We start from the raw sequence: 12174 nt of genomic DNA on the forward strand, positions 1-12174 counted from the left end.
TAATTTATTATAAACGACGAAATGCAATTTTTCTTCACAACATATGTTGCTCTCACATATTAGTGTTATTTAACAATGTAAATCATAGGAATCTGTAGATTTGAGTGGATTATTCTTTAAAAGCCCCAGTTGTCACTGTCTGGTGTGTTGTCCAGTGGTGGTACCTTGAGGCTGGTGTGCAGGGCAGACTCTGGTGGGTAGACGATGAAGTGGCGCAGCGTGAAGCCGAAGCCCTGTGAGTTCTTCTGGAGTAGTAGTGTCCGGGGACCCTGCCAGCCAACGCCGACCCCCTCTCCTCCCGCCCCCATCGCAGGCCGAGGGTTGTCACCGGCCGAGGAGAGCCCATCTCTCCAACCCTTTGCCTGTTGAACAGAGAGAGAATAAAAACATGTGAGACTCAGGTCATATCCCCAAAACAATCACTTATGTCACTCCAACGGTCAACACTCCATCAGTACTTAACCAGTTCCTCCTTCCACCAAGTATTCCCAGGGAAAACTTTCAGAACTTTATGGAACTGGAACTAAGGTCAAACGACATCAATGCTACAAGAGCCAGGACTCAGAGTGACATCACCACTTAATGGGCTGCTGGTTACTTCATTAGTGACTTCCCCTGCAGGCAAGAATAGGAATGTGTCTGTTTCTGTCCTGGGAGACTGGCGGACAATGAGTGTGGGTGTGTATCCATATGTTTTAACGCTAGAGGTGAGAGTTGAGCACAGCTGGCCCATAGGGTCAGGCAGTCCCCACATGGCACCCAGCACCACAACAATGTCCCAGAAACCACTAAGGGGTCCTGGGGGGTGCGGCCGCTGTCAGGAAGAGCCCAGGTCTAGACTGAGGGGAGCGGGGGGGTGTTCCGTCCTGAGCTCACCCTGGAATGCTCAGGACGGAACTCTAGACAATTAAGGAATGTCTGTAATCAATCAGGACTGACCTTGGTCACCTTGCACCAGCGTGGTGTGAAAGGGTCAGGGTGAGCCTGAGTAGATGTCCACTCATTTTCCCCAAAGAAGGCAAATGACAAACATGACAGATACACGTGAGAACTAACACCCTGATGCTGCTGCTCCAACCCACATATGTCATCCAAACACAACCACCTGACCAAACAGGGATGGGAGGGAGACAACCTTCCTAAACGTAAATGAGCCTATACCTCTGGACTCTTCTCTATGGAAGTACACTTACTTAACTGTACCGGTGTCTCTCCTCCTGACTCTCCACTCTGAGGGTGTGTGTGTGTGTGTGTGTGTGTGTGTGTGTGTCCATATGTTTTAATGCTAGTAGGTGAGTGGTGAGCACGGCTGGCCCCCAGCTGGCTATAGCCCTTCATACTCGTACCAGTATGCGTGTTGAAAATGGCAGATTTGGACACTGACAAGTGCCTAAATTGGAACGCAGTGGCTGCACCGTAACATGCAATACATGACATCAGAGCTCAGGGTCTCCACTCCGACAGCACTTTAAGGGATTTGACTGACATCCGTTCTGAACCTGAGCACCTGGTGATGAAGTTGGCCCCATCTCTCCCACTAATTGGGCAACTCTGGCGCAAATTTGTCGTTGTCGGAATGAGGGAAGTGCTGTAAATGAAGAGGACTCAACGTATGTTGAAAAATGAGAAGTTGAAAGTGATAATAAATACTGCTTTGACGTCATACAAGTGTGCACTTCACATTTCTTTGGGATTTATAATGGACCGTTTCCCTGATTGCGTAAACAACAACAGTAATTTTGTGATGGCGGGGATGCAGGGTTGTGTTCCAACCAAAACGACTACAAGTGTGCTCTAGTTCCTCAACGGCACAGCTAGGAGAGCTCGAAAAAGCACCTTATAGTTGAAGACTCTTCTTTTGAGTCATAAAGTGCATCGAAACGACTTAGGAACTGTGTACACTTTGGAGAGGTGTTTGGCCACTTGGAGACACCAGTCAGTCCTCTCACTCAAACCCATGTTCCTTTGTATGTCTTATGTTGCACCTACCCCACATTTTCCAGGAATATTCTTATCATGTTCCTGAATGTATTCAGAATATTTTCAGATTTTGTTATAAACAAATGCGGCAAAAAGTATAGTAAAAGCAAAACGTACATAATATCAACAGTGTAATGTTTGGATTCAGTTTTGTGTCAGATGAACTGTCCTCACCTCTGGTCTAATCATTTCCCCATAATCTCCAAACGGTTCCCTTTGAATTGCTACCATGGTTATGGATATGCTTTCCATATTTCTTCTGTAAAAAAAAAACCATTTAAATTCAGCCCCATCCATATAGGTTAGTTCCCACGCGTGTAAGGGGTTAACCCCCAACACAAACCCTATATTTCATTTCCTGTGCCCCTTCCCCCCTCCACACTACTCTGACCTCGCAGGGCCAATCACCCGGTCCGCTCAACAACAGGAAGTGGCAGGCTGGGGACAGGAAGTGTGGTACCATAGAGGAGGGATAACCAGGCATACAGAGCACCTATAAATACAAAACCCCAGGGGGTTGGGGGTTTGTGCTCCTTCCCTCCCATTCAACCGCCCTTCTCCCTTCCACCATCACCACATATACATTCTTGCCATATGATCCAGCTGGAGTGACCATTACAACACATCCTCTCTTTGTCCTCCTCTCCTCTTTCCTGCTCGATGCACAGCTCTCCATACAGGTGATGATGTAATCTTGTTCTCACCGTTTCACAATGCCCAGGCAACTCTCCCACATTTCATAAACAGATGCGAGACGAGAGGCACAAGGATATTAAGGGAGAAAGTTTAAATGAGAGATGCATGAAAGGTGAGGGGGAGGGAAGAGAAGGGAGGAAAAAAAGAGAGTGAAAATGAAAGAGTAGGCTTAGGATATGAAGAGAGAAAGAAAGAGACTAGCCAGAGGGAATTCCAGAGGGAGCGGTTGGTTTGAGGCATGTTGAAACACACACTGACGGGGACTGGCAAGGAGGGGGTGAGGAGAGCAATGGAAGGAGAGAATGATAGAGAGAGGGAAGGAGCGAGTGGAGAGGGCAGGAGCGAGAGCAGGCTGGGCCAAGTGCGAGACAGGTTCCAGCACGCTGGTTTCGACCGCACAGCCCCTCCCGGCGCTGAGAATACCAAACCCTGTGATTACCCCAAACACACAGAGACTGGAGCTCTGGGCCAGAGATGATTCCCACTGCCTGTCAGCCTGCCTGCCTGACCCTGAGTGTGTGGGTGACGTCTGTGACTGCCTGACTATTCTCCACTAAACACCCCCATAACAAGTCTCCATCTAACTACAGTAGGTTACACTCCAGACTCCAGGTTACACTCCAGACATGAGGTCTAGCATCATTGATTAAACTTACATCTGTCTGTCAGCTTATGTAAAAACTGACTGTATTTAGGCTATATCTGATAGTCTTTCCATGGCCACTCTCTCACCAACCTCCTAGATGAGGAAACCTTTCTCTAGTCTAGCCAATCCAAAAAGGGGAACATTTGGCACTTCACTCTGCACTTCTCTGCCTAGATCTCTCAAATCAAATCAAAGTGTATTGCTCACGTACACAGATTTGCAGGTGCAGCGAACACGCTCGTGTTTCTAGCAACGACAGTGCAATAATACAACAATAAACACATAATCCAGAAAAATACAAGAAAGAAATTAAGATGTATCAGAACGAGCAATGTCAAGAGACCGGCATTTAATTATATACGTAGGTATATAAATATACTGTACATACATATAGTGGTGTGTAAAGACAGTATGGACAGTATATGAATAGAAATGGTGTGTACAGCCATAGTTACATAGCAGTGATTCTAGGACAAGCTCACATGAATAGGATAATCATGATACACAAATGACACAATACGGAGCCCTGCCACATGCCATTAATTAGGATAATTAGCACATCTAAAGGCACCATAATGAGAACTCCTATTAAAATGCCATGTGGGGCCACCAGGAAACCATACACAATATTTCCCATCATTCCTATTCGTCTATATTAGAGGTCTATATTAGAGGTCGACCGATTAATCGGAATGGCCGATTAATTAGGGCCGATTTCAAGTTTCCATGACAATCGAAAATCTATATTTTTTGGACACCGATTTGGCCGATTATTATCATCATTATTATCATTATTTTTTACACCTTTATTTCATCTTTATTTAACTAGGCAAGTCAGTTAAGAACACATTCTTATTTTCAATGATGGCCTAGGAACGGTGGGTTAACTGCCTCGTTCAGGGGCAGAACGATAGATTTTTACCTTGTCAGCTCGGGGGATTCAATCTTGCAACCTTACAGTTAACTAGTCCAATGCTCTAACCACCTGATTACATTGCACTCCACAAGGAGACAGCCTGTTACGCGGATGCAGTAAGCCAAGGTAAGTTGCTAGCTAGCATTAAACTTATCTTATAAAAAACAATCAATCAATCATGATCATTAGTTAACACATCCTCTACACATGGTTGATGATATTACTAGTTTATCTAGCGTGTCCTGCGTTGCATATAATCGATGCAGTGCGTATCGTTGCTCCAATGTGTACCTAACCATAAACATCAATGCCTTTTTTAAAATCAATACACAGAAGTATATATTTTTAAACCTGCATATTTAGCTAAATGAAATCCAGGTTAGCAGTCAATATTAACCAGGTGAAATTGTGTCACTTCTCTTGCGTTCATTGCACGCAGAGTCAGTGTATATGCAACAGTTTGGGCCGCCTAATTTGCCAGAATTTTACGTAATTATGACATAACATTGAAGGTTGTGCAATGTAACAGGAATATTTAGACTTAGGGATGCCACCCGTTAGATCAAATACGGAACGGTTCCATATTTCACTGAAAGAAAAAACGTCTTGTTTTCGAGATTATAGTTTCCGGATTCAACAATATTAATGACCTAAGGCTCGTATTTCTATGTGTTATTATGTTATAACTAAGTCTATGATTTGATTTAGCAGTCTGACTGAGCAGTGATAGGCAGCAGCAGGCTCGTAAGCATTCATTGAAACAGCACTTTCGTGCATTTTGCCAGCAGCTCTGCTGTTTATGACTTCAAGCCTATCAACTCCCGAGATTAGGCTGGTGTAACCGATGTGAAATGGCTAGCTAGTTAGCGGGGTGCGCGCTAATAGCGTTTCAAACGTCACTCGCTCTGAGACTTGGAGTAGTTATTCCCCTTGCTTAGCATGGGTAACGCTGCTTCGAGGGTGGCTGTTGTCGTTGAGTTCCTGGTTCGAGCCCAGGTAGGAGCGAGGAGAGGGACGGAAGCTATGCTGTTACACTGGCAATACTAAAGTGCCTATAAGAACATCCAATAGTCAAAGGTTAATGAAATACAAATGGTATAGAGAGAAATAGTCCTATAATTGCAAAAATAACTACAACCTAAAACTTCTTACCTGGGAATATTGAAGACTCATGTTAAAAGGAACCACCAGCTTTCGTATGTTCTCATGTTCTGAGCAAGGAACTTAAACGTTAGCTTTCTTACATGGCACATATTGCACTTTTACTTTCTTCTCCAACACTTTATTTTTGCATTATTTAAACCAAATTTAACATGTTTCATTATTTATTTGAGGCTAAATTGATTTTATTGATGTATTATATTAAGTTAAAATAAGTGTTCATTCAGTATTGTTGTAATTGTCATTATTACAAATACATTCTTAAAAAATTGGCCGATTAATCGGCATTGGCTTTTTTTGGTCCTCCAATAAATCGGTATCGGCGTTGAAAAATCCTAATCGGTCGACCTCTAGTCTATATAACCACATTGTGTTGCTATTGGGGTGGGCAGCAGACAGGTGTCCATCTCACCACTACTCTAACATTCATATCAGGCAGTACATCCCCAGCCTAACGATGATAGTTAGGAAGTGATTGTTAAGCTATATTAGTTGAGCGGTTGCAAATGATGGTGAAGAAAAGGAATGCCTGAAAGACATCTCTCACACACACACACACACACACACACACACACTGGGGGAACAATGGTCTTTCAAACAGTTGAGAGCTGCATCCCGTTTGAAAAGTTGGGCTTTACAGAGGTTTACAAATGCTGACACGCTTTTAATCCAGAGACCCACTGTCCGCTTCGTAGCACTGGTCTGAGAGCTGGACGGATGGGTGGATGGGGGACGGATGGGTGGATGGGGGACGGATGGGTGGATGGGGGACGGGAGAAGAGAAAGGGATACAAACTGAAGAAGTGACAAGCACTGCTACTTTAAGGTTCAATAGTTCTTCCTGGTCAGATCAGGAAAAACCCAGGGCCCTAGCTACTGTGTATCAAAGGCCCTCCCACCTGTATCATTGTCTCTACTCCGGCTCCTCTCCAAGCCAGAATACATCCTAGTTCAAACTAGCATGACAGCCGACATCTGACTGTGTGTCGGTACAGTTGAAAAGGCCAGCCGCACCATGGCAGCCTTTTAAACACATACAGTATTTCACAATCGAGTATAAACAGTCATTCAGCAAACCTGACGCACAGCTTCAACAATAACGTCTCTGTGTTTTACACAACCGCCTGAATTCCACTGTGTCTGTCTGTCTGTCTGTCTGTCTGTCTGTCTGTCTGTCTGTCTGTCTGTCTGTCTGTCTGTCTGTCTGTCTGTCTGTCTGTCTGTCTGTCTGTCTGTCTGTCTGTCTGTCTGTCTGTGTCTGTCTGTGTGTGTTTGCTCAATAACCTGTCTGAGCCCTCTGTCAGATCAAGTCAGTTGATGTCACATCAGTTAAACAGGGTTTTCTCCTCGAGCAACTCTGCTGAATATGAATCTCCAGTAACACATACCCCCCTCACCCACCCTCCCCAAAACGGTCTCTAACCTACACCCCATGGGGGAAATAGGTAGGACTGGAGTGCCGAGGCTAGCACTACATTACTATCTGCATAATTATCCTCTTATTGTTTGTCTAACCAATGAAATTATCGAACCTGAGCTTTTAATCTACATGTCCGTAATAAAGCCATGTTGTGGGGGAAAACGTGTTCTGATTGGCTGGGCCTGGCTGCCAAGTGAACTGTAAATTGTTGCATGCTGCATTTATATTTTTGTTCAGTATACATCCACAGATCCTAGCCATAATAACCCAAACTCTCCTTAAACCCTACACTCAGTGGCATACAGGCAACAGTAAAGTATATCAGGCTACTGGGTGGATCAAAATGTGCCTACTCCCATCAGAGAGAGATACTGAGAGATTCCAGGACTGATGCTGTGCACATTACTGGTGTTACTATCCTGGTCAACACAATTACAGAGGGAGTAGGTTGAGATTCCAGGACTGATGCTGTGCACATTACTGGTGTTACTATCCTGGTCAACACAATTACAGAGGGAGTAGGCTGAGATTCCAGGACTGATGCTGTACACATTACTGTGCACAGACAGTGTGTTTCCTCCAGCTGTGTCTATACTATAGCCTGGTCCTAGCTGCTCTTTCCCCTGGCTGCCCACATTCCCCAAGCCGCCATTTCTCAACTGCATGTCTGAAAGAGAGACAGAGAGAGAAAGCAAACACACACTGCGCTTCAACACACACACACACACTGAGTGCACATGGATGAGAGATGCTCTGTATTCTTGTATTCTGCAGGCCTGGAGGGCGCATTGAAGGGGGGGGGGGGAGAGACAAACTGCCACATAACAAGCCCCTTCATCTGCCTTAACTCACTAATTAGTAACGCCCCTCCAGGGGGAAACAGTCAATATGGCACAACCCCCTAAAGAGGACAACACAACTATAGCTGATGCTTAATGATTACTGCATTATTGTCGCTCACATTCAGCATCACACTGCCACATACAAACCAGTGGAGGCTGCTGAGGGGAGGACGGCTCTTAATAATGTCTGGAACGGAGCGAATGGAATGGCATCAAACACATGGAAACCACTCATTGCGTTCCAGCCATTACCCCGAGCCCGTCCTCCCCAATTACAGTGCCACCAACCTCCTGTGACCGACAGAGAAAAACACGTGAGGAGAAGCTCTATCTCGCTAACACACAAACAAGCATACACACTGCACAATTTGCAAAACACCAGTTCCACATAACTATATGGATACCTCAACTGAGATTCTGAGGTAGACCCACAAACCTCCACCTTGCAGGGGTGTGGTGGGCACTGGGCACAGTCCTTACCCCGGGCTGGTGATAATGTTGCTGGGCACGGCTGCCGACCGGGACTGGCCTCATGGTGGGGGGCGAGGGCAAGGGGGCACCACGCAGCACTGCCAACCAGATACAGCGAGGCTCGGCGGCACTACAGTCCACTCCTACGGGATTCTGGAAGCACCACTCTGACCTAGTTGGTAGAGCAGGGTAAGGGGGCATAGCCGCGGGCATGGGGGCACAGAGATTACCCAACATGGGCCGACCCGATGCCAACATGGGCCACACACAGGAGGAGGCAAAGTCTTGACACTATCGCACAAACACGCTATTTTCCAGTAAATTACGCAGGTGTCAGTGTAACACCTACATCCTCTCTGGCCAAGTCATACTTCCATTGAGATGAACCAATCAGTGAAAGCAGAAGCCAAGAGGGCTAAGTAGCTCTTCAGATGGACCAAGATCATTCCTGAAAAGACAAGAAAAATCCCAATAGTTCCAACCAACTCAGTTCAGTCTAGTCCCCTGTTCTCCTCGGTGTTCCTCTCCATCCTGATGCTGGCACGTCCCCAGATACATGCCTTTAGTTCCACATCACAGTCTCAAACTCCTGACCTCCAAGGACGTGAAGGAGCATTCCAAGGCACACACACTCACACGCACGCTGGGGGGTGCACGCATGCCGTGGTGAGGCGTCCTAGGCCCTGAAATGATATTAAAGACGTCCTGGAGAGCAGATGTATGCCAGAGTGGTAGCAGAGAGGTTTAGTTTCCCTACAGATAGACAGACGGTCTGACTGACTGACAGAGCGACTGACAGACTAACTGACAGTGCCTCTCCTCTCCCAGCACAGCAGTGTCCTGTCCAGTGTTGTTCAGCAGGACACAAAGCCACTGTGTCTGTCAACCCCCCTAACACACAAACTGTCACAGCTAGAGGGCTGGCTCCTCTGTCTCCACTGTCCTCTCTCCTCCTCTCGCTCTCTCTCTTTCCCGCCCTCCCTGTCTCTCTCTTCCCGAATCTCTTTTTTTCCCCCTCCTTCTGTCAGCCTCCAGCTCGCTGTCCGGCTTCACTTCTACCAATTCATCCTTCGCTCCGTCTCTGTCCCTCGTTCACGCTCTCCCTCCTCTGTTCCCTCCTGTCTGCACTCTGCTCCGTGTGATCCCTCACTCCATGATCATTCCAATCTGTCACGCAAAATCCACTTTGAGAGAGCCAAAAACACACACATACACAACATCCAACATGTACACTGTGAACACTGAGTGCCGGGCCCCGACACTGTGCTCCACTCTTGAAGTCCGGATAGAGTTTAACTGTAGGCTGGTGATGTGGTCTGCCTAAATCCAACAGCAGGTCCCTGTGGCTCTGTCCTGCCCTGTGTGTGTACAGGGAGTTTAGTGGCGCTTGTGTATGTGTGAAAGAGACACAGACACCGTGACACAGCTATGATGCCAGCACTCAACTTCCACCCCCCCCCCCCCCCCCCCCCCCCCCTCAAAAAAAGTCAGATTTCAAACACAAAGAAAAGAGACAGAGCACAACAGAATAAAACAGCTGCAATTGGACATCAATTTGACACTGCCCCCCCCCCCCCCCCCCCCCACACTAAGTCATGAATTCACACACAAACACTAAAACAAACAGTGACACACACAGCAGAGTTCTCACCAAACCTCCAGGGGTCCTGAGTGGCAGGCAGGTGACCATGGTGAGTCTGACAAAGCTACGGCTTCATGCCCTGATCATCTCTCTAGAAACTCACTACATAGACCTGTTACAGGTGAGGTTAGACTGGTTTCACCTGCTGCCATACAGTAGTGCAAGCACCAACACGACCACATCACCGGAACACACACGGTACACACACACACACACACACCATGCTCTCCAGACACACACAGAAAATACACCACCAACCTGCCAGTGATAAACACCCACCAGCTATACACAATACAAAATGTGCAGACATACAAACTGTACACAAACACACTACACAAAAGGGAATGCTCCTTCCACACACAGACACACACGTGGTCCATAGAGTCACACACGTGTATAAATACACTGCTGGGGTGTAATTACGCTCTCATGAAGACTCAAATCTTATAGGCTGTGGGCTGTGCTGTGACTGTGGGCTGTGACTGTGGGCTGTGACCGTGAGGGGTTGTGTTCAGCCTGTGGTCAGACCGGAGGTTTGGGTTCTGACAGACTTCCAAGCAGAACCCGCCCAGGACCGGACGGAGAGACACCAGGACCGGACGGAGAGACACCAGGACCGGACGAGAGACACCAGGACCGGACGGAGAGACACCAGGACCGGACGGAGAGACACCAGGACCGGATGGTGAGACACCAGGATCGGACGGCGAGACACCAGGAGCAGATCACTCAGGGGGGACGTCCCATTCAGAAAAAGACCACAGCCAGATGGAAGCTTCAGAAGGGGACTGGCCTTGACAGGGGATACTGTGTGTATGACATCATAAGCTGGCACCCCCCTACGATGAGCCTACCTGGTTCAATCAATGAAAATGATCTGCTTATCACAAGTGCAGCATTGTGAGAGACTCATACTGAATTTTGCCGTAGAGTTTTGCCAATAACAGACAAGCCCAATTGGGAACAAAAGATCACTGTCTCTCCCTCTCTTTAGTGACCTGTGACAATATTTACCAAAACAGGAGAAGGAGAAGCAAGCAACAGAAGAGCGGAGAGAAAAGGTGTTGAGTTACAGTTCACACGGAGGACAAAGTAGTCACACACTGTGCGCTGTCACAATACCACCGTTGCCACCAGTGACCCATGCTGGCCGCTGATTGGCGCACAGGTACACATTCCTGCTACGTTGTGGTTGGATGAGGCCTAAACACCACTAGCGCCTGAACATCCCGGGAGAAAGGGAACACCTGTATGCCTGTCTGTCTGTGGCTCGTCGTCTTCATTTCTTCGTCATCGTAACCTCGCATTCGCTCCTAAAGCCCTTGAAGTCCTGAAATCAAAGAGTGTGAGTTTCAAACGGCACACGCCGCTAATCTCTGGAGAGACGCCACACTGTTCGCCTCTTGCCCCCACCCTACCCTACAGCCGCCCTGGACCTTCGCCCTCCCTGCCATGGGCACCACCGAGCCAGAAAGAGAGAGAGTGAGTGAGTGAGTGAGTGAGAGAGAGAGAGAGTGAGAGAGAAAGCGGAGGGAGTGCCTGCTCACAGACAGATTAGTTGGTAGATAATAAATACCCTTCATAGTGACGCCAACACCACCGGCCAGTAGATTAACTAACACAGCCCGATGGGGACACAGCCCGATGGAGACACAGCCCGATGGAGACACAGCCCGATGGAGACACAGCCCGATGGAGACACAGCCCGATGGGGACACAACCCGATGGAGACACAGCCCGATGGAGACACAGCCCGATGGAGACACAGCCCGATGGGGACACAGCCCGATGGGGACACAGCCCGATGGGGACACAGCCCGATGGGGACACAGCCCGATGGGGAAACAGCCCGATGGAGACACAGCCCGATGGGGACACAGCCCGATGGGGACACAGCCCGATGGAGACACAGCCCGATGGGGACACAGCCCGATGGGGACACAGCCCGATGGGGACACAGCCCGATGGGGACACAGCCCGATGGGGACACAGCCCGATGGGGACACAGCCCGATGGGGAAACAGCCCGATGGGGACACAGCCCGATGGGGACACAGCCCGATGGGGACACAGCCCGATGGGGACACAGCCCGATGGGGACACAGCCCGATGGAGACACAGGCCGATGGGGACACAGCCCGATGGGGACACAACCCGATGGGGACACAGCCCGATGGAGACACAGCCCGATGGAGACACAGCCCGATGGGGACACAGCCCGGTGGGGACACAGCCCGATGGAGACACAGCCCGGTAAGGACACAGCCCGATGGGGACCCAGCCCGATGGGGACCCAGCCCGATGGGGACACAGCCCGATGGAGACACAGCCCGATGGGGAAACAGCCCGATGGGGAAACAGCCCGATGGGGAAACAGCCCGATGGGGAAACAGTCCGATGG

The 12174-nt window shown here is 48.5% G+C and overlaps 1 protein-coding gene across 8 annotated transcripts in view; it reads right to left on the reverse strand.

The window, feature by feature from the left end:
• Positions 1 to 12174, reverse strand: part of arhgap23a (Rho GTPase activating protein 23a) — a 99877-nt gene that overhangs the window by 35429 nt on the left and 52274 nt on the right. For 3 of the 8 annotated variants that reach the window (XM_036938196.1, XM_036938195.1, XM_036938193.1), the window contains exons 1-2: positions 8142 to 9512; positions 165 to 362 (exon numbers count right to left, since the gene is read on the reverse strand). In XM_036938196.1, the coding sequence (XP_036794091.1) occupies positions 165 to 362; positions 8142 to 8390 (447 nt within the window). In that variant the 5' untranslated portion in view covers positions 8391 to 9512. Of the gene's footprint in view, positions 1 to 164; positions 363 to 8141; positions 9519 to 9783; positions 9915 to 12174 lie in introns of those variants that run through there. The other 5 variants (XM_036938199.1, XM_036938197.1, XM_036938198.1 and 2 more) reach the window with 4 other exon arrangements.

The sequence above is a fragment of the Oncorhynchus mykiss genome, chromosome 12 (assembly GCF_013265735.2).
Source record: "Oncorhynchus mykiss isolate Arlee chromosome 12, USDA_OmykA_1.1, whole genome shotgun sequence".
NCBI lineage: Eukaryota > Metazoa > Chordata > Actinopteri > Salmoniformes > Salmonidae > Oncorhynchus > Oncorhynchus mykiss.